Source organism: Sapajus apella, unplaced genomic scaffold, assembly GCF_009761245.1.
Source record: "Sapajus apella isolate SASKATOON/1434 unplaced genomic scaffold, GSC_monkey_1.0 scaffold70, whole genome shotgun sequence".
In the NCBI taxonomy this organism is placed as follows: domain Eukaryota; kingdom Metazoa; phylum Chordata; class Mammalia; order Primates; family Cebidae; genus Sapajus; species Sapajus apella.
In genome coordinates this window covers 8,449,770-8,477,630 of record NW_022437010.1, presented here as the reverse complement: position 1 = coordinate 8,477,630, position 27,861 = coordinate 8,449,770, and the positions used below count along the sequence as shown (strand labels likewise).

The following is a 27,861-nucleotide window of genomic DNA, read 5'->3' as shown; positions in this document are numbered from 1 at the left end:
AGAGAGACGTGAGTCCTCCATGGCTGCCGGTAATAAATGACCCTCTGAATTGGCTTACTTTTGTCTCAGTGGTGATTTCGCACTCACTGGCTTATGACAACTTTCCACCTTTGAAGTAGATCGTGAACTCCTTGAGGAATGGTCTTCCCACAGTATTCAGCACATAGGATTACCCAAGACATTTGTGAAGAGTTTCTCTGAATTAAAGCCAATGTCAACAACACTTCAGGTGTCACCAGACGGTAGGCAGGGCTGCAGGGTCACCCACCTTCAGGGATGACGTGCCAGTCACACCCAATGTGAAAGGTGTCCCCTAGAGCCACGCAAGCAAAGAGGTGGCTCCAAGAACAGGATCCTGACATCTTGGGAAGTCAGTGGACCTTGCCTGGCCACAACTTAAGCTGTATTTAATTTTAAACTATCATTAATCCCCCCAGAACAGGTGGTGAGAAGGGTATGTTTTAGATATGAGTGTGCTGTCTTTTTTCTCATTCTGGAAGAAAGCGGATATTACTGACACCAGGTGATCACAACCATATAATGGACAGGGGAAGGCAAAGTGTTTTAACTTATTAAAAATACAAACTTGACTCAGAATACTCACATGATTCAGCTAAAGAGAAAGCATCTCTGGTGTTTAGACACTCATTTGCATTTAAAAAGCCAAAAGGAATCATTGTGATATTTCATATTAATATTTGTATTAACTGTCTAGGCTGGGCAGCTTAAACAGCAGAAAGGTATTTATCATCTCACAGTTCTGAGGGCTGAAAGTCTGAGATCAAGGTGTCAGTAGGGTGGGTTCCTTGTTAGGACTCAGAGGGAGAGCATGTTCCAGGCCTGTCTTCTTGACTTGCAGATGGCCCTCCTCTCTCTGCAGTTACATAGTGTCTTCCCTCTGTATGTGTTCCTGTAATTGTCCTCTCTCCTAATTCATGCTTTGTTCTCTGGAGCACTTCCCAAGACAACTTGGAAGTGTTTTCCAAGCAGCCGTTCTCAACCCTGGCCCAAATAAACTCTGTATATTAATTTTGCCTCAGTTTCTTCCTTTGGGTCGACAACTCCTAACTAGTTATTTTCATCCCTTTTCAGGCTTCCTAAGAGGTTACTTTCATATAAGGTCGTGATATAATAAAAAAAATATCTGGTGTTTGGACCCAGTTCCTGGCACAGAGCTCCTAAAACCCTTGGAATTTCCTGAGTAATGGGAGTGTGTTTTGCTACCCACAATGAGTCTCTTTAGCTACACCTGAGTTTATGCTAATGAGGTGGCTCTTGGTGGAGCCCTGGAGAGGGAAGAAGGGCTGGGAATTGAGTTCAGTCACCACTGGCCAATGAGTTACTCAATCACGCCTATGTAATGGAACCTTCAGAAAAATCCAAAAGACCAGGTTCGGGAGCATCTGGGTTAATGAACAGACAGAGGTGCTGAGAGGGTGGTGTGCCTAGAGACAGCACAGAAGCTCTCCATGTGCCCCCCGTCCCTGTAACTTCCCCTGTGATCTCTTCCATTGTTTGTTTCTGTGTTGCAGCCTTTATAATAAACTGATGATAATAATAATGAAGTGCTTTCTTGAGTTCTGTGAGTCATTCTAGTAAATTATTAAGCCTGAGGAGGGTTATGGAAATCCCCAAATCTGTAGTTGGCCAGGCAGCAGTGTGAATACTTGGGCACTCCATTTGTGACAGATGTCTGAAGAACGGGCAGTCTTGGGGGCCGAGTCATCTAACTGGAGGTAAATATTGTCAGAATTGAATTGAATTGTTGGACACCCAATTGGTGTCAAATAATTGATTGGTGTAAGGAAAAAAAACTCTTAAAGATCTTTACTCCCACTTACTAATAGTGTTGCTAAGTTCGTAACTCCTTTTCTTACCAGTCATGACTTCATTAGGTTTGGCTTACTGGTCTTACTTGCCTGGCCTGGTCTTGAACTCCTGGGCTCAAGCGATCTTCCTGCCTTGGCCTCCCAAAGTACTGGAATTACAGGTGTAAGCCACTATGCCCAGCCTCAGTATTTTTAATACACACAATAAGACTTATTACCTTAAAAATTAAACTTCTCATATGTTAGTCTGAAAGAATTTCCAAATGAGTTAATGCAAAAAAAACAAAATTATAAAAGCTCTAAGGAAAAAGACAAGTGACTCTTTATATAATCTTAGTGTCAAGAATTTATATGCAAGACTCTGAAGGAAAAAAACATAAAGAAAAATGGTAAAATGAACTATTTAAATAAAAAGTTCTTTATTTAAAACATTAATAACACTAAAGTGTAAATTAAAAGTACAGGAATTGTCTGCAATACGTATATAACACTGAGAAAATCTTTTTAATTGGTAGAGAGTGCTTAAAAACTACAAGACAAAAAAATGAATATCCCAAGGTTTAAAGTAGGTAAATAATAAAAATGGGCTAATTCTAATATAAGAAGTATGAATGGACAATAAACAAATGAAAAACTAAATCATGATGACATGGAATTTTCCTCCCATCAAATTATCGAAGTGATACTTGTAATGGTAAAAACGTAAATAGCTGCAATGTCTATTTTTACATGATGGAATAATACATATGGTTAAGTTACCTAGTGGAACACAAGGTAGCTATTGTAAATGATGCCATAGAGATGTATTCGCAGACATTTAACAAAGTCCATGTGTGATTTTTGGTTGTGTGAACTATGTATAGGCAGAGTGTCTCTGATTTAGCAGCTAAAGACATAAAGATCCAGAAACATTTTATTTCATGCATCTTTTCTTCTCCCAACTGTATTCTGGCTGAAATCAACTAAAATGAATACCAACAGCAATCTTGCTCATGGGATATTGTATGATAATGAGCTCTGAAACAAGTCAATGTGTCAGAAAATGAAGGAGACAGAATGCTCACAGAAGGTGATCTGGATTAAGAGTTTTAAGCACCATCACAATGAAATTTGATGCATAACCCTTGAATGGATTCTTGTTCAAATAAACAAGCTATAAAAGATATTTCTAAGACCACTGGAAAATTTGAATATGGATTGAGTATGAGAAACTAATTGTTCATTTTAACAAGTGTGAGCCTATTATTATGGTTATACAGGAAAATCTTCTTTTAAAAAGTAAGAAATGCACACTGAAGTATTTAGGGGTAAAAGGTAATGATGTATACAGTTCACTGATTTTTTAAAATGCCCAATCCAATATTAAGTTCATCTGCCAAATGTTTCGTTTTAAATGTTTCAGTTTTATACTTTTTTTTTTAAGTTTCTCTTTTTCTGTTGAGGTTTTCTATCTGTTCACTCACTATGCCATCTGCTCCTTAAATCCTTTAACATATTTATAAGAGCTGCGTTGCAGTCTTTGACTGTTAATTTCAACATTTGTCACGTTTGTGCCTGTTTTTATTGATGGCTATTTTTTCTGGTTGTGAGTCATATTTACCTACACTATGTAGGTTTAGTAATTTTTTTATGATATACTGGACATTTTGGGATATGGTTGAGAGTCCAGAAGTCTCAGGCCTTAGGATGAGGGCTCGTATAGCCCTAGAATAAAGATTAAACTATGCCAAATAAAACCAGGCTTCCACAAGATCAAACCAACCCCTAGCTGTTTCACATATCTTGTCCGGTTTATGGTTAATAACAGTGACAGGGTAAATCCAATACTTGTTACTCCATCTTGGCTGGAACTAGAAGTAACATGAACTTCTTAGGCTCTCAGCCTCAAGTTCATGACCACCTGTGGGAAGGGGCTGGGCTAGATAAGTGTTTCTCAACCCGTAACATGCATCAGAATCACCCACCTGGAGGTTCCCATTTTCAGAGTTCCTAAAGTCTTGGGTGGGCTTGAGAATTTGGAGGTCTAATAAGTTCCCAGGCAATTCCAATATTGCTCATACAGAGAACTGCACTTTGAGAACCACTGGACTAGAGCCAGGTTTTTCAACCCTGGTAGTACACTGAAACCACCTGGGAGGTTTTAAAAAAACACCACTGCTTAGGCACCAATCTAAAATAATTAGACTTTTCAGTGGAAGGTAAAATTTTTGTTTGTTTTTTAATATAAGGGCAGTCTTTAAAATTGTCCCATTCATGCTCACTCCTGTACCTGGAAGGCCAAGATACTCCGGTATCTTACCTCATGTGTATATATCATTATTTTCTTTTTATTGATTTAATTATACTGACTGACAAAACTACATGCAAGACAAATAAAAATGAAAACACTGCAATGAGTACACTGAAAAAAAGAGAAAATATCAAGGCCTAAATAGAATTAATATCTCCCCCAGAGATTTTTATTTTATTTTATTTTATTTATTTATTTTTATTTTTTCTAAAGACGGGGTTTCACCATGTTGGTCAGGCTGGTCTTGAACTCCCGACCTCAGGCGATCTGCCCGCCTTGGCCTCCAAAGTGCTTGGATTATAGGCGTGAGCTACCCTAGAGATTTTTTAATGTAGCCAAAGCTGAGAAACCCTGGCCTGGATAGTCTAGTATCCATCCAGCTCTGACTTCCTACAATTCTGTGACACACGGGGTGGAACTTGTTGAAAAAAAAAAAAGTGCGATTTGAATGAAGAGATCTTCCAAACAGGCTTTGTGTGAGCAACATGGCTGTTTATTCACCTGGGTGCAGGTGGGCTAAGGCTGAAAAGGGCATTAGCAAAGGGCAGTGGGATTGGGGCTGGTTTTATAGGTTTGGGTAGTTTTTTGGGAGGCGGTGGTGTTGCAGAGTAAGTTCAGTTACAGGGCTAAGGGTATACAAGTTCAGTTACAATGGCAGGGTTGGGTGAGAGGTATTTACATTATCATAAGAACAGTTAGGATGGCAGGGTTGGGTGAGGGGCTGGTGGGAAGTTCCGATGGGCGATCAGGGACAATGGCCCATGCAGGCAGCGGGTGGGAGACTTCAGCCGAGGCAGGCAGGATTTCAGACTTTCAGGCTCCAGGCTTGCATATGGAGACCTAACAGAACTTGAAAAGGGAAAGGAAGGACAGGGAATTTGCTCATCTGGGGGAAGGAAAGCAAGATGATGGGACAAGGAAAGTTTGTCAAGTAGAGCTCCCAACTCCAAAAGACAGGACACAAGAGCATCCCAGCAGAGATGGCATCCAAGAAAGGACTCTCAAAACTGCATCAGTTTCAAATTAGGCAGAAGGTCCTCACATTCCTGAAGCTGTCACCTGCAGTGTATGATTCTGTCCATAGTCAGACTTATTTCTCAGGTCAGGCAACACTTTCTCATCTACAATATGAGTTTTCAATGTAAAAGTTGGATTTGTTCTCTTGAATGTACTCTTATGCAATCACAGAAATTTTTTTTAGCTAGAAAATTCTCCAGAGGCTGGGCGCAGTGGCTCATGCCTGTAATCCCAGCACTTTGGGAGCCCGAGGCGGGTGGATCACGAGGTCAAGAGATCGAGACCATCCTGGTCAACACGGTGAAACCCCGTCTCTACTAAAAATACAAAAAAATTAGCTGGGCATGGTGGCACGTGCCTGTAATCCCAGCTACTCAGGAGGCTGAGGCAGGAGAATTGCCTGAACCCAGGAGGCGGAGGTTGCGGTGAGCCGAGATCGCGCCATTGCACTCCAGTCTGGGTAACAAGAGCGAAACCCCGTCTCCAAAAAAAAAAAAAAAAAAAAAAATTCTCCAGAGATATACCCAACATTTTTTGGCTACTAGACAAATGTATTACAGTTTATAAAGTACTCTCACACACACATTTTGCTGGATTACAAACACCTCATGTATGGTAGGCCAAGCTGATACTTTCTCTCTTTTATAAGGCTCTGAAAAGTTATGTGGTTTAGAAAAGATTCCACAGTTAATCAGAGGCACTACCTGGACTTTAAAGCTCATCAACTCACTGGAAGCCTGCTGCCTTCCCACAAGGCAAAAAACCTTTGAGTTTATATAAAAAGTGAGCCATGGAAGAAATTATCACAGGTCTGCAGAGTCTTAACACATTTTTTACTTCTTCCTTTTTTTTTTTTTTAAAGATGGGGTTTCACCATGATGGCCAGGCTGGTCTTGAACTCCTGACCTCAGGTGATCCACCCACCTTGGCCTCCCAAAGTGCTAGGATTATAGGCATGAGTCACCATGCCGGGCACATTTTTTACTCCTTTTCCTGTTCCAGCAGCACTGGCAAGAGTGCTCAGGAGGAGCTCCATAACCTGTGGAAGGGGTTACTCTGTGGCAACAAAGAACCTCCCAAATCTCAGTGGTTGCAGATAACAAGGTATCATTTGTGCTTCAGGCTACAAGTCCATTATGAATAGGCAGGGACACTTGGGGACCCAAGCAAGTAGAGTAGCTATCCCCTCGCATGTTGCTGATATCATGCTAGAAGGGCAAAAGAATTCTAGAGGACCTCAAACTTTCCATTAAATACTTCAGTGTGTGTCACTTCTACACACAACTTATTGGGCAGAACGGGTCACAAAGCCCCAAAAGGGAGCCAAAAAAAAAAAACCATCCTACTCTATTAGTTCATTCTCACTCTGCTAAAAAAGACATACCTGTTCTCATGCTGGGTAATTTACAAAGAAAATAGATTTTTAATTGACTCATAGTTTTACGTGACTGGGGAAGTCTCCAGAAACTTACAATAATGGTGAAAGGGGAAGCAAACACATTGAAGAAGTTCACAAGGCAACAGAAGAGAATGAGAGAAATGCAGAGCAAAAACGGGAAAAGCCCCTGACAAAACCATTACATCTCATGAGAACTTACTCACTATCATGAGAACAGCATGGGGGAACCACCCTGTGATTCAATCACCTCCCACAAGGTCCCTCCCCTAATATGTGGGGATTATAGTTTGGATTACAATTCAAGATGAGATTTGGGTGGGGACACAGACCCAGACCTTATCACCTACCATGTGCTGGAGAGGAAAGGGAGGAAATCCGGGCATTTCTGGCAAACAGCTCTAATGGCTACAAACAATTCCTCCTCATGCAGTGGAGGTCTCCTGGCTTGGGCCATTTGGGCAGCCATGTTTCCCTCCATTCCCAGGAAGAGCACGGCCAGAGCAGAGGAGACACTTGGGGCAGACAAAAGCACATTGCATCAAGGGTTTTCTCCGCATAGTTCCTTTAAAAGATGATGGCTGGAGCCTTTTGCTTCAGAGAGGTGGAGGGTCTGGAACCAGAACACAGGGAGAAGTTGTTTGGCAGTTCTCTATCCTCGAGGAGGACAAGGACAAGCAGTTTCTCGGATGGAGCAGCAGAATGTGGGAGGGGTTGGGAGAGGAGGAGTAGCTCTTGGCTGTTGTACAGCCCAGGGAATTCGGGGGAGGAAGGGGTACTAAGAAGCAGATCCTCTCTTCTTCACTCACAGGCAGGGCAGAGTGACCAGCAGACAAAGCTGGTAGCTGGGAGTCAGGAAGCTATGCTTGCCAAGGGGGACAGCAATGCAACTGGCAGCTTCCGGAGGCCATCTGACATCAGGGAGGAAGAGTAAGGCCAGTTAGAGCCAAAATCACTGCTCCTTTTTCTCCCCACTCACTTGCAGCCACACTTCTCCTCCACCCTGCCCTGCCCAGCACTCAGGACCTTCCCTTATTCTGCCTCTGCTGTCCAAAGACGCCTCATCACATGCTCCAGAACCATCACCTCTGCCCAAACACCTGCATTAACTAATTCATTAACTACTTTTGTCTCCCTTCTACTTTTCTTCACCACCTTCCCGTAAAATTTCATTCTCCACTCTCTGTAGCATTAATTGTGCATTAGGAAGACAGCAATCTGATTAAACTTATTTAAAGTAATAACAACCTAGGCCGGGCGCTGTGGCTCACCCCTGTAATCCCAACACTTGGAAGGCCAAGATGGGTGGATCACTTGAGCTCAGGAGTCTGTCTCCACCAAAAACACAAAAAAGTAGCCGGATGTGGCGGGACATGCCTGAAGTGCCAGCTACTGAGGGGGCTGAGATGGGATGATCGCCTGAGCCTGGAAGGAAGTAGTGAGCCAAGAATGTGCCACTGCACTCCACCCAGGGTGACAGACGAAGACCCTGTCTCAATTTTAAAAAATTAAAAGAAAAGAAAAAATAGTTGAAAAATAATAACAAACTAACATTTATGTTGAGTTCTTACTGTGGTCCATGTGCTGTTGCCCGAGTACAGAATGTCCGACCCTAATTCTAAATACAGCCCCTTTGGAGTATCCTCCCAGTTGAGGAAATCTGGTGTGGGGAGCTGCAGTCATTTATCTAAGAAGGTTTAATTGGTAAGTGGCAGAATGAGGGCCAAACACAAGCTCTCTGGCTACACAACTCACACACCCAACTACTGTGCCACCTCAGCCATGCTGATGTTAGGTATATGACAGCTATCATCAAAACACTCCCAGCAGATCTGGAATTCCAGGCCACTGGTCAGGGGGTGGAGCGGGAGGACATTCTAGAGCAGAGGTTTGCTCAGTCCCTGGCAGAGCATTCTCAGACCAGGGTCTCTGGCAAACCCCACCAGGCCTCCTTCCATGCCCAGGCCCTACCTCTCTTTACCCTAGGTAAGCCCAGAATTTCTCACCACCCTTGTCTGTCCAGGGCCTGTGTTCCTCCCAGCCCTGGCCTCCATCCTGGTCCTCCTGGATGGCTTTGATGAGCTGATGCCTGGCTGAGGGCTCCACTTCCCCAAGCTTTGACGAGAAAGACACACAGGGCTCTTCTCTGTGGATCCAACCGTGGGCTGTCATCTTCAGCTTGTGTCCTGGAAGGCTCCACCAACTCTGGATAGGGTGCCTCCTATGAGGTGGGAAAGGGTCACAGAAGGGAGCCCCAGAGTAAAATCATCCTGGGCACTGACCAGTTAGAAATGTTGCTGATAACACAGCCAGTGAGGCCGTACTGGTGCAAACTTGTGAAAGGCTGGCCCATCAGTCAGTCTTCCCCCTAGATGCCATGTCTTCAATAGCAGTCACTGCTCATGTCAGGGCATCACATGAGACTCTCATGGCCTTCCCACCCCAACCCTCCCAGCTTCTACTCTGGGGTTCTCTCTGGCGACTGGGCTCAAAAAATAGGAATCGAGCCATGCCCCTAAGACAATGGACACCCGCTGGTTCACCTGTATTTACGCACCCAGTTACACATACAGTTACACACTCTCTATCTTTATTTTCTAATCCCAGGCATACACCGTGTTCCTAGACCCATTGGTCTTTTCTTGCCCTCCCACAAAGGCAAAATGAACTTAGGGTCTCAGGGATCCCTGGGGAGAAATGCAGCAGAGGTGACCTAAACCCAAAGCAATCACCGGCGTCCCTCTCTCTCTCCTAAGCCTTCCAACTAAAGGTTCTGCTCTTCCACGGGTCAGGGCAAGCCCGAGGCCTGTGCGCTAGACCGGATAGGGGGCTTCGGGACAGGAGGCTTCGGAGGAGGCAGGCTGGAGGCAGCGGGGCAGCCCCAGGGCAGTAGCTCATGTCCCGCGTCCTAGGGCCCTCCTCCAACTTCCCTTCCCCCCAAGAATGGACGCTGCAGCCAGCTCTGGCGCAGTTCTGCCCACCACAGCGCAGGACCCTAGGGGAGCTTCTCCCCCCTGCCAAGCTGCTTGCCCTCCCCCGTTCTGCCGCCTGGAGGTCCAGGAAGAAGTCACACCCAGGCCAGTAGCAATGGCTCACGTCTATAATCCCAGCAGTTTGCGAGGCCAAGGCGGGCGAATCACCTGAGGTCAGGAGTTCGAGACCAACCTGGCCAAACATGGCGAAACCCCGTCTCCACTAAAAATACAAAAATTAGCTGGGCAGTGCCGCGCGCCTGTCGTCCCAGCTACTCCGGAGGCTGAGGCAGGAGAATCGCTTGAACCCGGGAGGCAGAAGTTGCAGTGAGCCGAGATCGCGCCATTGCACTGCAGCGTGGGCAACAAGAGCATCTCAAAAAAGAAAAAGAAAAAAGCGAAAAAGAAGTCACCACCGACCAAACCTGGCTGAACTCTTGCCCCAGGACCCATCCCTCCTAGGAGACCTCCAGCTTCAGAGATCCCAGCTACCCGCGCACTCCCCCAGCCCACTTCCACGGAAGCCTGCGAGCAGTTGGGACGCATTCGTGCTTAAAGGACACAGAGGAAATGCCTGCAGCGTTGGGTTTCCCCAGCGGCGCAGCGAGGCAGGGGTGGGCAGGGGACTGTGGGTGGCGGGCGCTGCAGGGGACTCCCCACGCCCCGCACACTCGCTCTGAGCCCTGACACCGGTGCCGGCCTAGGCTGCAGGTGGGGAGGACTCCAGGTGGCTTGGTGGAAAAACCTGGTCTCTCGCCCATGCCCGCCATGGACGCGGGCACCGCAACAGCTCTCTTGGGAAAAAAATGTCTTTGCCAGCACTCTCTCAAAAGCCCCTCTCTGAATCGCTCATCTGAGGAGTCCAGAGGATCTGGCCCATTCTTTTCCAATTTGCACAAGGGCTGAGAGGTCAGCTGCATCCTCCCTGTGAAAGACACCGCCCGTTTTCCTTCCCGCAGCCCTGGCCAGAGCCCTCTCTCCGGCTTCCTGGCCATGGCCTGGCAAAGGCCAAAGCTGGACCGTAAACCTCGAGTGACCTTCAGAGGCCAGGTGCCCACAGCGTCCTACTGGACACACTGCTGACCAATGAACTTGGTTCTGCTCCAACAATAGCACCAGAGTTCAATGTTTTATTGACACAGCCACCGGAAGCTCCCTTTTCCCAGCCTTTACAAGGCTCAGAGCTCCGCGTCTCAGCACACCTCTCAATGAACTGCTGACTGTGCCCTGGACTGGCAGCTCGATGGCCTTGACTTTGTCCTTTCTGTTATGATGCCACATCCCTTGTGTGGGTGTTTGGGGCAAAACCAAGACAGAGAAACTCTCACTCTAAGGACCCGTTTCGAGGATTTCAGGATCATGGCAAACGGGAAGCAGAACTAGATTGACTGCAGCTCTGTACAAAGCAGCACGTGGAGGCTTGCATTGTCAATTTTAGCTCCACATCCACTGTAAGAACAAACAAGCAATGCTGAGAGGACCCACAGACCCTCTGCAGGAAGCAGACTGTTCCTGCAGGACCCAGGAGACACCCCAAAATTCTGTGAGTGCCCTAAGTTTTTGTTTTTTTTTTTTTCAATATTGCAAGTACATTTATTTAAAAAGTGTAAAATGGGAAGACTGTGCACTGGTCTGAATAAAGTGGCGAAGTTGAGCCTCCTGACCTGGCTGCGGGGCCAGCTAAGCCGCACCCTTGCACCCCACACACACCTGCACCCACCACCACCTCCACCTGCGCGTTCCCCACCGGAGCCAGCGTCCAAGTGTGGGGGCGGGGTGGTTCCAGGACCTGCCTCTGTGGGGCTCCCATCCAAACAGCACATGGTGGAATAAAATAAGTGGGAAAGGGAGACCCTCCTCTCCTGAACGCACACCCCCACGGGAGAAGCTGAAGGTCTGTTTGCAGATGTTTCTGACTTTACCTGGAGCAGAGTGAAGTTAGACAGCCGAGCGCAACACAGAGGTAGAGGAAGCAGCAGAAAGGCCCTGGGAGCCCACTGGGTCCCCAAGCAGCCATTCCTGCCTGGCACCACAGGGATCCACTGGGAGGGTGGCCAGAGGAGCAGGGGGTAAAACTCCACAGGAAGAAGGAATTCTCTAGCCGAACTTTGTAACAATTTGAGCCCCATAAGAAGCCTCCTGGCCAGAACTTGGGAAAAGGGCTCGATCTGGCTTGCAGACTTCACAGACAGAGCTAAAGCCCTTTACTTTCCTAGCGGGGAGGTGGAAAGCCTGCAGCAAGTTTTCAAACCCATCTCACCCTTCACTTGGAAACAGACTCAGCGCTATTGCCAGAGGCATGGTGGGAGTGAGTCTGGCCCTTTGGTTTGCCTGGGAACTGGGTGAGGCCTGTGACTGCTGGCTTTCCCCCCCTTCCCTGACCCCTGCATGACTCAACAGAGGGAGCCATAATCCTCCTGGGTACAGAACTCCAGTGACCTGGGAATCTCACCCGCATCCCCACTGCAGCCTCAGCAACGTGCCCAAGGAAAGTCTGAGCTCAGACATGCCTAGCCCCACCCCCACCTGATGGTCCTTCCCTATCCACCCTAGTAGTGAAAGACAAAGGGCATATAATCTTGGGAGTTCTAGGGCCCCACCCACTGCCAGTCCCTCTCCACACTACTGTAACTGATGCTTTTTGGAAAGCATTACCTCCTGGTAGGAGGCCAACCAGCACAAAAATAGAGCATTAAACCACCAAAGCTAAGGACCCTCATGGAGTCCATTGCACCCTCCACCGCCTCCACCAGAACAGGTGCTGGTATCCACAGCTGAGAGAACCATAGATGGTTCACATCACAGGAATCTGTACAGACAACTCCCAGTACCCAGAGCCAGTTAGACTCGCTGGATGGCTAGACCCAGAAACTCAAAAAAGGGTTTTAATAAAATAGTATAGAAAGAGCTGGAATAAATGGAGACTCTTCTCATTTTCCTTAATGAGATGACTAAACATTGTAAAAACATCAATTTACATCAGAAATTTGTATGCTAATGTCATGCTAATCCTTCCCCCACCAAAATCTCAAAGTTAAAAAAATTACTTTGGGTATTAAAAAGTTATTCTAGGCCGGGCGCAGTGGCTCAAGCCTGTAATCCCAGCACTTTGGGAGGCCGAGGCGGGTGGATCACGAGGTCAAGAGATTGAGACCATCCTGGTCAACATGGTGAAACCCCATCTCTACTAAAAATACAAAAAATTAGCTGGGCATGGTGGTGCGTGCCTGTAATCCCAGCTACTCAGGAGGCTGAGGCAGGAGAATTGCCTGAACCCAGGAGGCGGAGGTTGTGGGCGGAGGTTGTGGGCAGAGTTTGCGGTGAGCCGAGATTGCGCCATTGCACTCCAGCCTGGGTAACATGAGTGAAACTCCGTCTCAAAAAAAAAAAAAAAAAAAAGTTATTCTATTCTAACATTGACCTAGAAGAATAAAGATGGAAAATCAGAAATGAACAGTAGGGAAAAATAGATTTACAAATATTATCCAGAAATTGGCTATTAATAAATAAATACAATTATGTTTTCCCCCTGCATGTCAATAATACATAATCAAATTCCATGTGGATTAGTTAAATCATTATAAAAATAAAAGTTTAGAATAAAAAGTAGCTATTTTATTTAACTAGTTCATCAATGGAAAAGTACTTCTAAGAATGGAAGCGGTGTCAGAAATCACAAAGGGAAAATCTAGATTTGATTACAGAGGAAAACAAAACCCTGTTTATTAATGAAACATCATAACAAAGTTTAAAAGGCCATAAAAGAATGAGAGAAAATTGCTCACTCCTGTTCATAGAGTTTATTGGGCCTTCCACAGAACTGAGATGTGAAAAGCCAACTGCCTTCCTATATTTGATTATGGAAATCCCCAGGGAACTAGAGTCCCATCTTGTTTGTACTTTAGTTTCTAGTTCATAACATAGGAAATGCAAATAAAAAACACAACGAGATACCACTTCATACCCACTAAGATGGCCATAACTTAACATTGCTGGTGGGAATGCAGAATGGTTCAACCACGGTAGAAAACAGTTTGTCTGTTCCTCAAAAAAGCTAAACATAGAATTACCGTACGACCCAACAGTTCCAATCCTAGCTATATACCCAAAAGGATGCAAAATAGATATTCAAACAAATATAGGTACACAAACATCTATAGCAACACTATTCACAATAGCTAAAAGGCAGAAACAACCCGATGTCCGTCAATGAATGTGTGGATAAATTGTGCTATAACACTTAATACAATATTATTTACCCATAAAAATGAAGTTTTGATACATGCTACTATGTAAATGAATCTCAGAAACTTACACTAAGTGAAAACGGCCAGACACAAAAGGTTTCATACGATTCAGTTTATATGAAATATCAAGAATACATAACTCCATAGAGACAGAAAGCTGATTGGTGGTTGCTGGGGGCTGAAGGGAGGAGGGGATGGAGGGTATTTGCTAATGGGATGGGGTTTCCTTTCAGAGCAGAACATTTTTTCTGGAACTTAAACAAAGGCGGTGGTTATACAACATTGTTAACAATACCAAGTGGCAGTGAACTTCCCACTTTAAATAGTTAATTTTACGTTATGTGAATTTCACCTCAATACAAAAATTCTTTAAAAAAAAAAAGCCAGTAATATCCAACCATTAAAAAAATAAGTTTCACAGCTCATATGTAATCAACTTACTTATTACTGCACTATATATAATGGTTATACAACATTGTTAACAATACTAAGTGGCAGTGAACTTCTCACTTTAAAATAGTTAATTTTGTGTTATGTGAATTTCACCTCAATACAAAAATTCTTTAAAAAAGATAAAGCCAGCAATATCCAACCATTAAAAAAATAAGTTTCAGAACTCGTATATAATCAACTTATGTATTACTGCGCCCAGCTATGTAAGATAGAGTTCCAACCCTTGGTGAACTTCAGGTCTTGTTGGAGGACTATCTAAGGATACAGAGATTAATAAAATAAAGAACTACCACAAAGGAGCTGCCCTTCAAGTGCACAGAGTTCACATATGCACATCTGGTTGTGGAGAAAGGAAACATTTCTGAAATAAGACATTTGAAATGAGCTTTAGGGGTTGACTGGAATTTTTACTGTTAGAGGTAGAGAAACACAATATCGTAAAGAAACGTGTGATCCCTACTAGAGGATTACCTGGTAAGTTGAAAGACATCATTAAACAGTCCAACCTGGTTGTTGTCAAAGCTATATAAATTGGGCACAGAATTGAAGACCAAGTGTCAACAGAGAATGGCTCTGTCCCCTTTGCATCCCCAGTGCCAAATGCAGTCCTCAAGTACATGTTTGATGATTGGTAAATGTCAAAAATAAAATAAACATAAAATATACATGTGCATTTTTAAAACTTTTAAAAAGGCTAAGCACCAGGAAAATCTATAAAATAGCAACATCTAGCAGCATTTATTACCACGGAGGCAGCGTGTTAAGGTCACGTATTTGAGGTATCAGGAAAGCACAGGGTAGCCAGGGTGAACTGCATGTGGAATTCTAGAAAACTGTGTACGCCATCCTAGGGGATTTGGACCGCAATTTTAATGCAGCAGGGAATCAGTATGGTCGATTTTCCCAAGATTCTGATTCAGTGTAGCATAAATGAGTGGTCAGTATAGAAGAGCGGAGTGTGGAGCATCATGAACTCATCCTGGCAAATCATGAGGGCAGACAGGTAAGGAATCTGCCCTCATCTTTGCCCTTGGCTTTCTAGGCCCATCCTCTTGGAGCTGTAGGGGAGGGGGGATCTGGGGATACAGCAAGAGGGAAATGGCTGAGTGCACAGTAAATGTACCCTTTATGGAGATGAGAACCTGCCGCAGAACAGAAGGTTGTTGGCTCTGTTGTGCCTGATGAAGAAAAGGAAAGGGTGGTCGGCACAGAACCTCGGGCCAGATTCCATGCAGCACTCTGCCACCACCACGACCGAGGCCGCCGCCGCCTCCGTGCCTTCTTCATTCACCTCCACGAAAGTCTTGTGCACAAACTTGGACAGACACAGGTCTCTCTCGGCTGACATTGCCGACAAGTCAGCCTTGCTCTGTTGGAAAGCATCAACCATTCCCAAACGTGGAAGCACAGATTCCATGTCATAATCCTCCTGCAGTTTAAATTTTGGAAGGAGAACTTCAACCTCAGTGCTCTTCATACAGTCTGGCTTGGTCCAGGCTGTGAGTTTCTCAAAAGTGAGATTTTTTTCCACCTGAAAGACCAGAATGAGACTTTAAGATTTCGACTTCAGGCACTCACAGTCCCCTTCCTCCTTTTGCACGTGGGTATTGTTTATTTGCATAGGACCAGCGGCCCCTTGATCTGCCAGAAGCTTGTGCGCTCCCACTTGTCCTGTGTCTCATGCGCCATCCCACGTACCTCTTCCATGACAAGGGGGAGAGACACCAAGCAGCCAGAGGCAGGAAGGCTGTGGCTGTCCTTTCCTTACCCAGCAACTCCCAAGACTAATTGTACTGTGTCAAGCGTCAATGCCCAGGCGACTATGATTTTTTTTTCCAACCTATGCTTATTTTTAAAAACAGCAAACCATTGCTAGTAAAGGAAAGGATGGGAAATGAAAGGGCTCTCAGTGAGAGCCACCCCAGGAGGGGAATCTGCCCCAGGTGACATTCTGCATAGTTTCTGGAGCAGAGAGGTTACGGTCAGGGAGGTGGGCAGAGGGAGAGCCAATGGCTGCCTCACACACAGGCCTCTTAAGTCATGGGGTTCCACTGCCTGCCATTTGCCATGGTTGACTCTATCACCCCAGGGATCCACACTGAGGGGACGCCAGGTGCCTGGATGTGCCATCAGAGGCTGTCTCTGGGCCAACCCTCTGAGCAATGGACTTTACACCTCCCTGGATGCCACGATCCCCCTGCTCCCAGCCTTGTTAGGTGAAAGACTTCTTCATTCTCTATTTCAGATTCTAGCCTTTAAAAGCATGATGCTAAGAACAATAATTATAATAAAGGATCCCATTTGTATAGCGTTTACTATTTGCCAGGCAATGCGGTAAGCTTGCCACCTGAATTACCCACATTTTATCCTCATCATAAGCCTACCAGGCATTAACCATAAGCAGTGCTTTTACAGAGTTAAAAGTCTGGTGTCATTCACCAAACTGGCGGGATTTTTAGAAGCTTCCCCCTACCTGGTTTATTTTAAAAGGCATTTTAACCATCCCCCCCCCCCACCCCTTCTAGCGATGAAAAAGCAGAGGACTGGGATATGTCATTTGGCAGATCACGAGGACAATACTAGGGAAAGTCGGCCTTGACCAAAAATTTGATCCCAAAGCCAAGTGCCTGCGCAGTGCGCTCCGCAGGCTGCGTCTGCCGCATCGCCAACCCGGAAGGTAAATACAAGAGGTGAAAGTGGCGCTGGAGTTCTGCCCGCAAAGGTGTCCCGGGGTTCTTCCTGCAGCCCGGATCTCACCGTGCTGAGCTCCACGCCGTCGTCAGGTAGCAAGACCAGCAGGCTCAGCTCCTCGCCAGCATAGGGCAGCTCCAGCAGCTGCGCGCCCACCTCGCCCACGTGGGCGAGCATAAAGGAGGCCTCCTGATACATCATCTGCACTGGCCTTTGCTCCTCCTGGGGGAAGGATTATTGAAAGAAGCAATTAACCGTTTCAAAAGAGCTGCAGTTGCCTCCAGGAGTGTTTTCAGCACCTGTATTCATGCCCCAGTTAACACTAAAAAAAAACAAAGTCAACCATTTCCTTATCATCATTGCAAGCAGACACAGTACTACCTTGGGAAAGGTTTTGTTCTGTAAAATAAAATGTGATACTCTCCATTTACCCCGGGCGGAAAGTCAGATTTTTCTCATTTAAATTAAGCTCAGCAAATACATCTAAGAAAACAATATAATCAAATGAAATTAAATACAGCTATTTGTATTTAATTAGAAAAAAGTATATTGTTTTTCATATTTATGCAACCCAACATATAAGAAAAAATGTCATAAAGTGGAGTGAAACTTACAGTTTCACAGCAGTATGAAAGGGAGTATAAATCAGTACACTCTTTCAGAAAGAGTAACAACCTATGTATATGGTAATGCATTTTAACAAAATCTTTTCAATTCTGATACTCTAAGGAAATTTTTTTTTTAAATACCGTGGAGGCATATGCACACAGAAGTTGAGCAAAGTATTACAGTTATTAAATTTACTTTAAAAAATTGATACAGATCATCTATTATAAAAATTAAAATAGTTCTAAAACCAAGGTTAGATGAATTCTCCTCCTCCCACCCTTTGCAACTAGACAACTAATTTTTTTTAAGTGATTTAAAGTACAACTTACAAAAACTGCAGGAAGGCTCCCTACTTTCGTTTTCTAATTGCATTACAGTGGTATATGTTTAGGGGCTGGAGGATTTGGCAAATTATTCTAACGCCTGCCTTAATTTTTACTTCGATGTCAAAACTAAGGTCTTTGTCACAAAGTTTTAATATTGGAAAGCTGTAAATACTGAATTAATAATAATTAGTTAACAATTCAAATAAAACTTATTTTAATTTTTAAAATAACTAATCAAAGACATATGTTTTCACATTCTCTCCCTCCATCCGGCCCTATCTCCTCACTCCCCATACATCACACTAGCTTAACATTAACACCTCTTTTTTTTTCTTCTTCTTTCTTAGCTTCTTACTTCTGGGCTGGGGCACTTTCAGGCTGCTTGGTGCCAGGGGGCTGCCCTCTTTTTCTGCTTTCTAACCAAGTAAATTGGGCTTAAAGGAAGATCTTTAGTTTCCAAAACTAGGTGGCTGCAATGGTGTATGGGAAATTACCAAAGGCCATAAGAGCAGTGATGAAACACTACATGTATGTTAAATCTATCTATCTATATGCAGCAAATGTCTTTTACTCCTTCCATTTTTTCTACTGAGTTAAGAAATTCATTCAGAAATATTTTAAGTTTCAAATTCTCTGGCTTATGCTTACGTTACTTACACTTTTACAAAGTTAAATCTTTCCATTCAACTTCAAAAAACTAGGGAAATTTTGAAAAGCCTCTCCCTACCTGGTTTATTTTAAAAGGCATTTCCCTTGTGTATGTTTCCTCAAACCGTTCATTCCACTTTCCTTTGAAGTAGATGGCGTTGACAAGAACCAGCCTGGTCTCTGCATCAATTGAGTTAACCGGCAACAACTCCTCAATTTTACCTTTCAAGAAAAGCAGAGACCTACGTTCAGTTGCTTTTTGTAAGAACCTGATGTATTCAGTGATCCTGAATTATTAGTTGAGAACCAAACTTCTCTTTTCAAATTTGCCGAGTTTGGGTTGTTACGTACAGAAATGACAACAGCACCTGTGAGTGGTATTCATGATTACTGACACCTTGAGAGCACCCACCAAGTTGAAGATAGTGAAAGACTTGTAAGTCACTTGAGGACAACAGGTTGGCAGAAAGTAGGAAGATTACACCAGGTTGGAGAACAAGGCCAGCAAGAAATGTGATAGGCTGCAGGGGTGTTTGTCTCACGTGGTTAAAAGGAGTGTTTGATCCAACCCTTTGTGGTCACACACCCGATCTAACACCGCACCCGGCTAATTTGTGTATTTTTTGTAGAGATGGGGTTTTATCATGTTGGCCAGGCTGGTCTCGAACTCCTGACCTCAAGTGATATGCTCACCTCGGCCTCCTAAAGTGTCGGGATTACAGGTGAGAGCCACCATGCCCAGCCCTCTTTTGACATTTGTATCAGCTACTCTCGTCCTGGGAGAAGAGATGAAAGTAAATCGCTGTTGCTGAAAACCTGAGTGTCTGATCAGAACCTTTGTGAGTCCACTAAGGTTCAGTATGCCAGGAGGCCCTGCCAGTCAACATTACTCTGACCATCTGAAACACCCATGAAATTAGAGGGGCTGGAGTAGAGAGGTGGAGGTGGGTGAGGAGAGAGAGAAGGAGGGATAGGAGGGAGAGGAGGAGGAGGGAGGACAGAGGAGGAGAGAAGAGGCAGAAGGAGGAAGGGTTGGGAGGAGGGTGGAATAACTTGTCATTCTGACCTTCAGTCTTTTCTGAGACCCAAGTGTTGATGTGTTTCCTGGACTCTTCTGCAGCTTTGATAAAAGAAAGCTGCTTCAGCTCAGCATGGTAGAATTTAACACAGGATTCCTTAAATGTCTTTGGAGAGAAAAAGTTCAGTGAGGCTGCATTGTCAGCAAATGTCAGCAAACTTCCAAAAATTCTAAATATTTTATCTTTTAATAAAAAGAATATACATAACTCTTTTAAAGCGATCAAATTAAGATACGTTAAAATATTAGAATTTGTAAATAGGTATGTATTGAACCCTGAATAACCAGAAATGAACTTGAGAAGAGTCAAGTTTTTAATAATGCAAGGTATAATTATAGAATTATGGTATTAAAAAAAAAAAAAAGAAGTTTAGACTGGGCGTGGTGGCTCACAGCAGGGGGATCACTTGAGACCAGGAGTTCGAGACCAGCCTGGGCAACATAATGAGACCCCAACTTAGAAAAAAAAATAGTAAAATTAAAAAAAAATTGGTTAACGTAACTTTCTCAATTTCTCTAGAGCCTTTCTCTCGGACTCTATATCACCAGGTATGTTGAATACAACTTTTATTGTTCTATTGATTCAACTTACTGAGAGGAATTCACAAGTTTTCTCTCCAAAGAGCCTGTTGGCCATTCTCAGCAGGTACTGTGTGCCAGGCTTGTTTACTTCAGTGAGAAGTGACTGGAAACCCTGATGAATGTCTTCCTCTGTATTTAAAGAAAGTGCCTGTTGTGAAAAACAATTTTAAAAATTATCCATTTAGCTCTGGCTGATGGCGAGAGGAAAGAGGGAATAGAAAACAGGCAAGTAGGCTGGGCGTGGTGGCTCACGCCTGTAATCCAAGCACTTTGGAGAACAAGGTGGGTGGATCTCCTGAGGCTGGGAGTTCAAGACCAGCCTGACCAACATGGGGAAACCCTGTCCATAAAAAACAGGCAAGTAAAAGATGTAGCTCTCCTGCCTGAATGGACCTTGCTGATTTAACGATGAGTAACAGAAAAAATGGCAAGGTAAGAAAAGTTCAGAAAAGAGGTTGTGATAAAATCTTGCATCCAAAGAAAAACAAATGCACCCTAAATGGTGGGAAAATTATCTCTAAAATTTATAGTAAAAAAAAAATGAAGTTAAAAAGTTAAAAGCAGAAAAAATGCAAGGAAAAATAGGCAGAAATACAATCATCAGAATCCTCAAAAGGAAATAAAGATATTAAATGAGCAATGTGATGAATAAGACACTATAGAGACTATACGTGTGTGTATTACGTAAATAATTCAAAAAATATAACACATATTGGGCCGTAAGAAAAGTCTCAAAGTCTCAATACATTCTGAAATATAGAAATTATATGGGTTATATTCTCTAACCTCGATGTAGTAACAAGAAATCAATAACATTATAAATAAAATACCAGTAACATGAAAATGGCCCTACAAAATGTTACTAAAAACACTTTCCTAAATAAATAACTCTTCAAAGTAACCATTAAAATCCTCTTCTAGGCCAGGCACGGTGGCTTATGCCTGTAATCCCAGCACTTTGGGAGGCCAAGGCAGGAGGATTGCTTGAATCCAGGAGTTTGAAACTAGTCTGGGCAACATTGCAAGATCCCATCTCCAATTAGTGGGGCACAACGGTGTGTTCCTGTGGTCCCAGCTACTTGGAAGGCTGAGGTGGGAGGATTGCTGGAGCCCAGGACTTTGAGGCTGCAGCGAGCTATGATCAAGCTGTTTCACTCCAGTCTTAAGCCAGACCATGTCTCACAAAGGAAAAAAAAAAAAAAAAGGCCTCTTCTAAACAAATATTTAAAATATTCTCCTAGGTCAGGCGTGGCAGCTCACACCTGTAATCCCAGCACTTTCGGAGGCTAAAGTGGGCAGATCAACTTGAGATCAGGAGTTCAAGATCATCCTAGCCCACATGGTGAAACCCTATTTCTACTAAAAATATGAAAATTAGCCTGGTGTGGTGATGCTTGCCTGTAACCCCAGCTACCCGGGAGGCTGAGGCAGGAAAATCACTTGAACCTGGGAGGCAGAGATTGCAGTAAGCTGAGATCACACTACTGCACTCCAGCCTGGGCGACAGAGCAAGGCTCCTCAAAAAACAAACAAACAAAAAATATTCTTCTAAATAAGTATACGACACACGATTTAGAAAATAATCAAAATATGGGTGATATATATTAGACCAAAGAGTTTGGCCAAAGATAAATGAAAACACAGCATTGTTTTTAATATTACCAAGAAAATAATGAAATGCTAAAACTTTAAATCATTATGCTAGAAAAAATACAGAAAAACTCCTAAGGAATTTTGGGACAAACAAAAAATGGTCAATGAATCCAAGAGCTGGTTCTTTAAAAGCAAACACACATACTCACATACAAAACAGACAACCGCACAGCACATATAAGAAAAATAAGAAAAAGTGCCCCAAAGGAAGGTTATATGTAAAAAAGAGGTGACAGCAATGTCTACAAAGGGAATGTTAAAACAATAAAAACTATGTCTAATTATTTTCAGTGAAGTATCGATTTGTTACCAAATGCCAGTCAAAAATATGAATATTAGCGAGGCATGGTGGCATGTGCCTGTAATCCCAGCTCCTCGGGAGGCTGAGGCAGGAGAATCACTTGAACTCAGGAGGCGAAGCGTGCAGTGAGCTGAGAGAGCGCCACTGCACTCCAGCTGGGATGACAGAGTGAGACTCGGTCTCAAAAAAACAAAAAAGGAATCTATTATCACTGACAATGAATAAACCGAGAGAGAGAGAGAAGTACTTCTAAAAAGGCTTAGATGATCTTTTGAGGGATTTTTTCTGATATTCAAACAATTTCTATTTCCCGTGTAATACACACTGTTCCAGAACAGAGAAAAAAAGAGGAAGCTACTAAATTTAATTTAGACAGCTCGTAGACTGTTGATAAGAAACCCTGTCAAAAATAGAACAAAACCAAAAGCTAAGACCAACTTCACCTACGGCTGGGATACCGCTATGACTAGCCATAGCCAACACATGCTGAGCACTTGCTTTACACAGACTCTCACTGACTCCTCAATTAACTGAAAGAACATTTATAAGAGTAAAGATACTGTATAATCACCAAAGTACAACATGTAAAGTGAAAATGGGGAAATAAGACTGGAGGAAGATGCCTTACGTTATCAAGGGTGGTTGTCTCCATGTGACGATTTCATAGGGACTTTTTTTTCCTCCCTTCTACTTTCCTTTTTTAAAGATTTTTATAGTGGATTTTTACTACTTATATAATGAAGGAAAAAATAAAAAATAATTTAAAACATTTCTGATGCCATTAACGCGTCCCTTCATGTTACAGGTAGCAACGTGTACTCAGCATGTTTGGGGGCTCAGGAGTATCCAGCTGCACACTGGAGCCATGGAGAGCTCCCGGCGTCACACCGCAGAAGCTAACCAGGCAATTTTGGTGCTCTCAAAAAAAACTTTCAATAAGGGTTTATCAGTGAGCCTAAAACATAGAAAAAGATCATAAAAATGTAAGCATAAGCAACTTCAGAATCAAAATGAAGTCACTAATGTTAAAAAAAAAAAAAAAAAAAAAAAAAAAAAAAAAAACTTGCAGGGCCCAGTGGCTCATGCCTGTAATCCCAGCACTTTGGGAACCCAAAGTGGGTAGATCACAAGATCAGGAGTTCAAGACCAGCCTGGCCAACAGGGTGAAACCCCGTCTCTACTAAAAATACAAAAAAAAATTAGCCAGGTGTGGTGGCAGGCACCTGTAATCCCACAACTCGGGAGGCTGAGGCAAGGAGAATTGCTTGAACCCGGGAGGCGGAGGTTGCGGTAAGCAGAGATTGTGCCACTGCACTCCAGCCTGGGAGACAGTGGAAGAAGACTACAGTCTCAAAAAAAAAAAAAAAAAAAAAAAAAGGCAAAAAACAAACACAAATAACCTTGACAGAGCCAGTGAAAGACACAAAGGGAAGGTTCTCATGCTTGAATGCTTGGTAACAAAACTATCACAGAGGACTCTGTAAAAACCACACCCTTGCACAAAGGCCATCACAGCCTTACACAAAAAATACTTGTGCAAGGACATCTACCCAGGAATTCCCCATCCAACCTCACACTGGTGTCACCTTCGTTATAGTTTTTTTTGCCAGAAATAATTATTTCAAAGGAATTATGTAATCCTGTTTACTTTTTTCTTTATAAACCGCAGTGTTCGTTTACCACCCTGAACATGCACACAGCTTGCTATGCCATGCACATTTTCACTGCAATGCTCTATGTGCAAATAAATCTCTTTTAGAGAGCCTCTCTGTGTGCTTATTATTGAGGTTGGTACCCTCTACACATAAACCTTCTTTCCTTCACACAATGAGCTGGGAAATGATTAAGATGAGTAATTCACGACTGAAAAGCGTCATCAAAGAAAAGAGTCATATTGAACTAAGGGCAGTGGGAAACACTCCTACAATGAAGATGTGTTCAGGGGCCTGTGCTCAGGGATGACACAAGCTTTCGGTTTCATCTCAGGTACGAGTCTCCTCCCCTTTCCACAAGCCTCTGGGGAGAAGCACAGAGCTTGAATCATTTCCAGAGGTTCTCTGAGTGTTGCTGAGACTGAGCTGAGCAGTACCGCACAGCGTGCAGCTGTAACTAAGCACACGCCTTGGAATCCTTCTTGCAAATTTGTTTCTGCCCTCCCTGAGCCCTTGGTAGAAAAACAACTCGAAACAGGTATTAACAGTCCTTACCAACCAAAGTTTATAGTTACAAAGTCTCTTGCTCCAAAAAAGAGGTAGGGCTTTGCAACTGGTGTTTCAAATAATTTCAGTATCATTTTCTAAACAAAGATTCTGTGCTAGGACCAGACAGCTTGGATGGTCTTTTCCAAAAGATTAACTGATGACACTCTCCCCCCCCAATAAATCTCTGTGGAGCAGAGTTCCTGCCTCCCTGCCCTGTCCCTCTTGTTCCCCAGTGGACCCCCACCTCCCTGAAATGGCCCGTGCATACTCGGGCCCCAGTCCTGCCTTCCTTCCTCGGTGGCTTTGGAGTGTGAGTGTGAAACTGGTGACAGAATACCCAACCCAGACCAGTCCTCGCTCCTGGGGGACGGGCAAGCTTACCTGGGCCATCTGGGTGGCGGTGTTTCCCTTTGCCCCCAGAAGAACCATGGCCAGGGCAGAGGAGATGCTCATAGGGGAACAAAACACGTTGCGTGAAGGGTTATCTTCACATAGTAGCTTTAACAGGCGTATGGCAAAGGTTCCACTCACATTAGAAAAACTTTCCATGATGCAGGGCCTGGAAACCAAGAATAAAGAGAAATGCAGTTTCGACATTCCCTGAATGTTACTGACCTACTTACTACGTGGCGATTTTGGAATCCTACCTTTTCTTTTTATCTCAAAGTTCATATTTTAAGTTGGAGAAAACCTATTTTCTGTTAGTCTCTGACTAAAAACTAAGTGCAAATATTAAGGTGATTAGCTAAGTGTGGTGATGGCAGCAGCTCAAACCAGCCACAGCAACGGAACTGGCTCACCTGAGCGCGCGTGCGGACACACACACACACACACACACACACACACACACAGAGAGAGAGAGAGAGAGAGAGAATGAGAGAATGAGAGAGAGAGAGAGAGAGAGCTGGGAGCAGTGAACTCCAGTTCTTTCCGTAAGGACCAGATCCTCATCCCTGGCCCCATCTGAGGAGGACAATGGGGCCAGGGAGGAGGAGGAAAACGCTGTTCTTATTCTTGCATGCATTTACAAAGAGTCCTGTGAGATTTTCAACTAGCCACCCAGCCCGTGGCCTCCCTGTCCTTTAGCTGATACACAAGAGACACTGAGATGCTGAATCTGATCCAGAGACAGAGCTGTGAGGCAAGGAGCTATTGTCCATGGAGGCAAGTGAGTGGGTCCTGGAAGGCTGGGGTGGAGCCAGTCTGCTCCCAGCCAGCCAGGCTGGCCCAGGCCCACTCTGACATCCCAGGAATGCATTCAGGGTTCCTGCCGGTCACTAGCCTCTGGACATCATGCGACCGTTTAACACTGAAAGTGAGACTTAGAGAATTGTGTGTTGTTTTTGCTTCGTTTCATTTTCTTTTTAATGTTCTTGCTAACTCAGAAACATCCATGTGGAGCTTTCCTCATTACTCCCAGCAAAAGTCAGGAGAGTAGATTGTGCATGGAAGGAATGATCCCTGCAGAACACCAGAATGAAAAGGCAAGAAGCAGCTCAAGGTGAGGAAGTAAAACCAGTGAGAACAAGGAGGTGGTGCCTGTGAAGCCGGTGGAGGCAAAGTGTGAATGTGAGTGGGTGGGTATCTTGGCCACAGATCTGAAACCAAAGGAACGCCCACCCCCAGGCCGCAGTTTCCAATGCCCTTGGAAATGAGCCTCACCCATCCAGCTGCGGCTGGGAGACCTCCCTGACTCCTTCCCATCTCCCCCTATCCCCCCCACTCATCCCCAAGGCCTGCCCTCTGCGCCCACACTTCTCTCCACTTCAGATCCTGTGCCTGGCCTAGTGCCCAGGCCTCCTCCCGAGCCTCTGGGCTCCCTAGAGCCGCTCCCAGGACACCTCACCTGGACTTCCCAAAACGCCAGCCAAACCACTGGAGAGCCTTGGACAATGAATACAACCCGCTGCCTGCAGCCACCCTCAGCCACAGCCACACAGCATCCTGAGAGGAAAGCAGTGTCTCCATCCTCTCATCCTTCCTCCTAAATCTCCCGGGGCCCTTAGGGTCCGCTCAAAGCCGCCTTGTTGAAATGGTTTCTTCTCCACCTGCGCTTCCCCTGATCCAGCCTCACTCAGGTCACAGCCTCCATCTGTGGCCATCCTGAATCCCTCCCAAAGTCACCTCTTGGTAAACACTGTTGCTCCCCCTTAGGAGGCGCCATGACAATCCAGGATTCGTTCCACTCACCCTCAAACACTGCGACTGGGAGGCTCTGATTCCCACCCTAAAGGAGGTTCCCTAGACTCCGCTGGCGCCGACCTCCCCAGCACGACCCTTCTTCCCAAAGGTGATTCCTCATCTACCTGCTGGTGGTCTCCACAGACCTGCAGGCAAAGGGCTGTGCCCGATTCTCAGGCCCTGGAGAAGTGCTCCGGGGAAGGAAAGACCCCATCCCTTTAGCTGAATTATTTAAAGAATTAGGAAGGAGGCCGGGCGTGGTGGCTCATGCCTGTAATCCAAGCACTTTGGAGGCCAAGGCGGGCGGATCATCTGAGGTCGGGAGTTCAAGACCAGCCTGACCAACATGGTGAAAAAAAAAAAAAATTAGGATGAGTAAGAGGGCTCAGATTTGGAAATGGAGACTGGTAACTTTATTATTTTTTATTTACTTTGTAGTTCTTTTGTGTGTTTTTTGATTTTTTGTTTTGTTTTGAGACGAAGTCTTGCTCTGTCTCCCAGGCTGGAGTGCAGTGGCCGCAGTATCAGCTCACTGCAACCTCCGCCTCCCGAGTTCGAGCGATTCTCCTGCCTCGGTCTGTAGCTTACGTTATTACAGGAGTGCGCCACCACGCCCGGCTAATTTTTTTATTTTTAGTAGAGACCGGGTTTCACCACGTTTGTCAGGCTGGTCTCGAACTCCTGACCTCAAAGGATCAGACCGCCTTGGCCTCCCAAAGTGCTGGGATTACAGGCGTGAGCCACCGCGCCCGGCCGAGACTGGTGACTTTAAAGGACAGAGAAGCAGCAGGACAGACGTCATCCTGCGGATCCCAGAGCAGAGAAAACACAGCGCCGGCAAGTGGGGAGGGGGCTGCAGGGGAAGGCGGTGTCCGCGCTGGCTGGGGGCCGCCGAGGCAGAGACGGGCTGCGCGCTGCAAGGGACCCCCAAAGACCGTTGCTGTCCCCCCCGAGACGGCACCGCCTCCCCGGGGCTCTTGGCTGAGAGACAGCTCCTGTCCTCGGGTCCCATCTCGCGGTGGCAGCGGGGGACCTGAAGCTCACCACTCCCGTCCCCCACCCCGGCCCTGCGCGGGGACGCCCTCACCTGCCACCTCGTGCAGCGCTGCGCCCTCTCTGTGCCGCGCTCCGAGCCTGGACGCCGATTCCCAAGGCGCAGGACCAGGCCCTGCTGCTGCGCTCAGCGAGTTCTCACTCCAGGCCACAGCCTGCACCGCCCTTTATTACCACAATGTCGAGCGCCTCCCACACTTTCCGCTTGACTGGGGCTCCGCCTGCCGGGACCAGCAGGGTCGCAGCGCTAGGTGGCCGAGAACAGGGCTAGGGGCCGGAGCCGGCCAGGTTTGCTCCGTCCGCCCCCGCCAGGGCGATGTCCGCGCATGACCGC

General features: G+C 45.2%; 1 protein-coding gene across 2 annotated transcripts; it reads right to left on the bottom strand.

Annotated features, from left to right (window-relative positions):
- Nucleotides 1-14,113: 14,113 nt before the first annotated feature.
- Nucleotides 14,114-27,793, bottom strand: SERPINB9 (serpin family B member 9). Of its 2 annotated transcripts, XM_032250084.1 has the most exons (7): nucleotides 27,562-27,793; nucleotides 24,675-24,852; nucleotides 20,149-20,286; nucleotides 19,545-19,662; nucleotides 18,558-18,700; nucleotides 16,962-17,117; nucleotides 14,114-15,735 (listed from the first exon to the last, which is right to left on the bottom strand). In XM_032250084.1, the coding sequence occupies exons 2-7, from the start codon at nucleotides 24,840-24,842 to the stop codon at nucleotides 15,331-15,333; spliced, it is 1,128 nt and encodes a 375-aa protein (XP_032105975.1). In that variant the 5' UTR covers nucleotides 24,843-24,852; nucleotides 27,562-27,793; the 3' UTR covers nucleotides 14,114-15,330. The 2 variants fall into 2 exon arrangements, with proteins under 2 accessions (XP_032105975.1, XP_032105976.1); XM_032250085.1 differs by lacking the exon at nucleotides 24,675-24,852 and having other exon boundaries at nucleotides 27,562-27,792.
- Nucleotides 27,794-27,861: the final 68 nt, after the last annotated feature.

Bases quoted from the DNA above. Each gene is read 5' to 3' on its own strand.
- SERPINB9 (XM_032250084.1), bottom strand. From the start codon at position 24,842: ATGGAAAGTTTTTCTAATGTGAGTGGAACCTTTGCCATACGCCTGTTA. The intron at 20,287-24,674 runs GTAAGCTTGCCC...TTTTCACAACAG, and splicing joins CCGCCACCCAGATGGCCCAG to GCACTTTCTTTAAATACAGA. The intron at 15,736-16,961 runs GTGAGATCCGGG...CTGGTCTTTCAG, and splicing joins ACGGCGTGGAGCTCAGCACG to GTGGAAAAAAATCTCACTTT.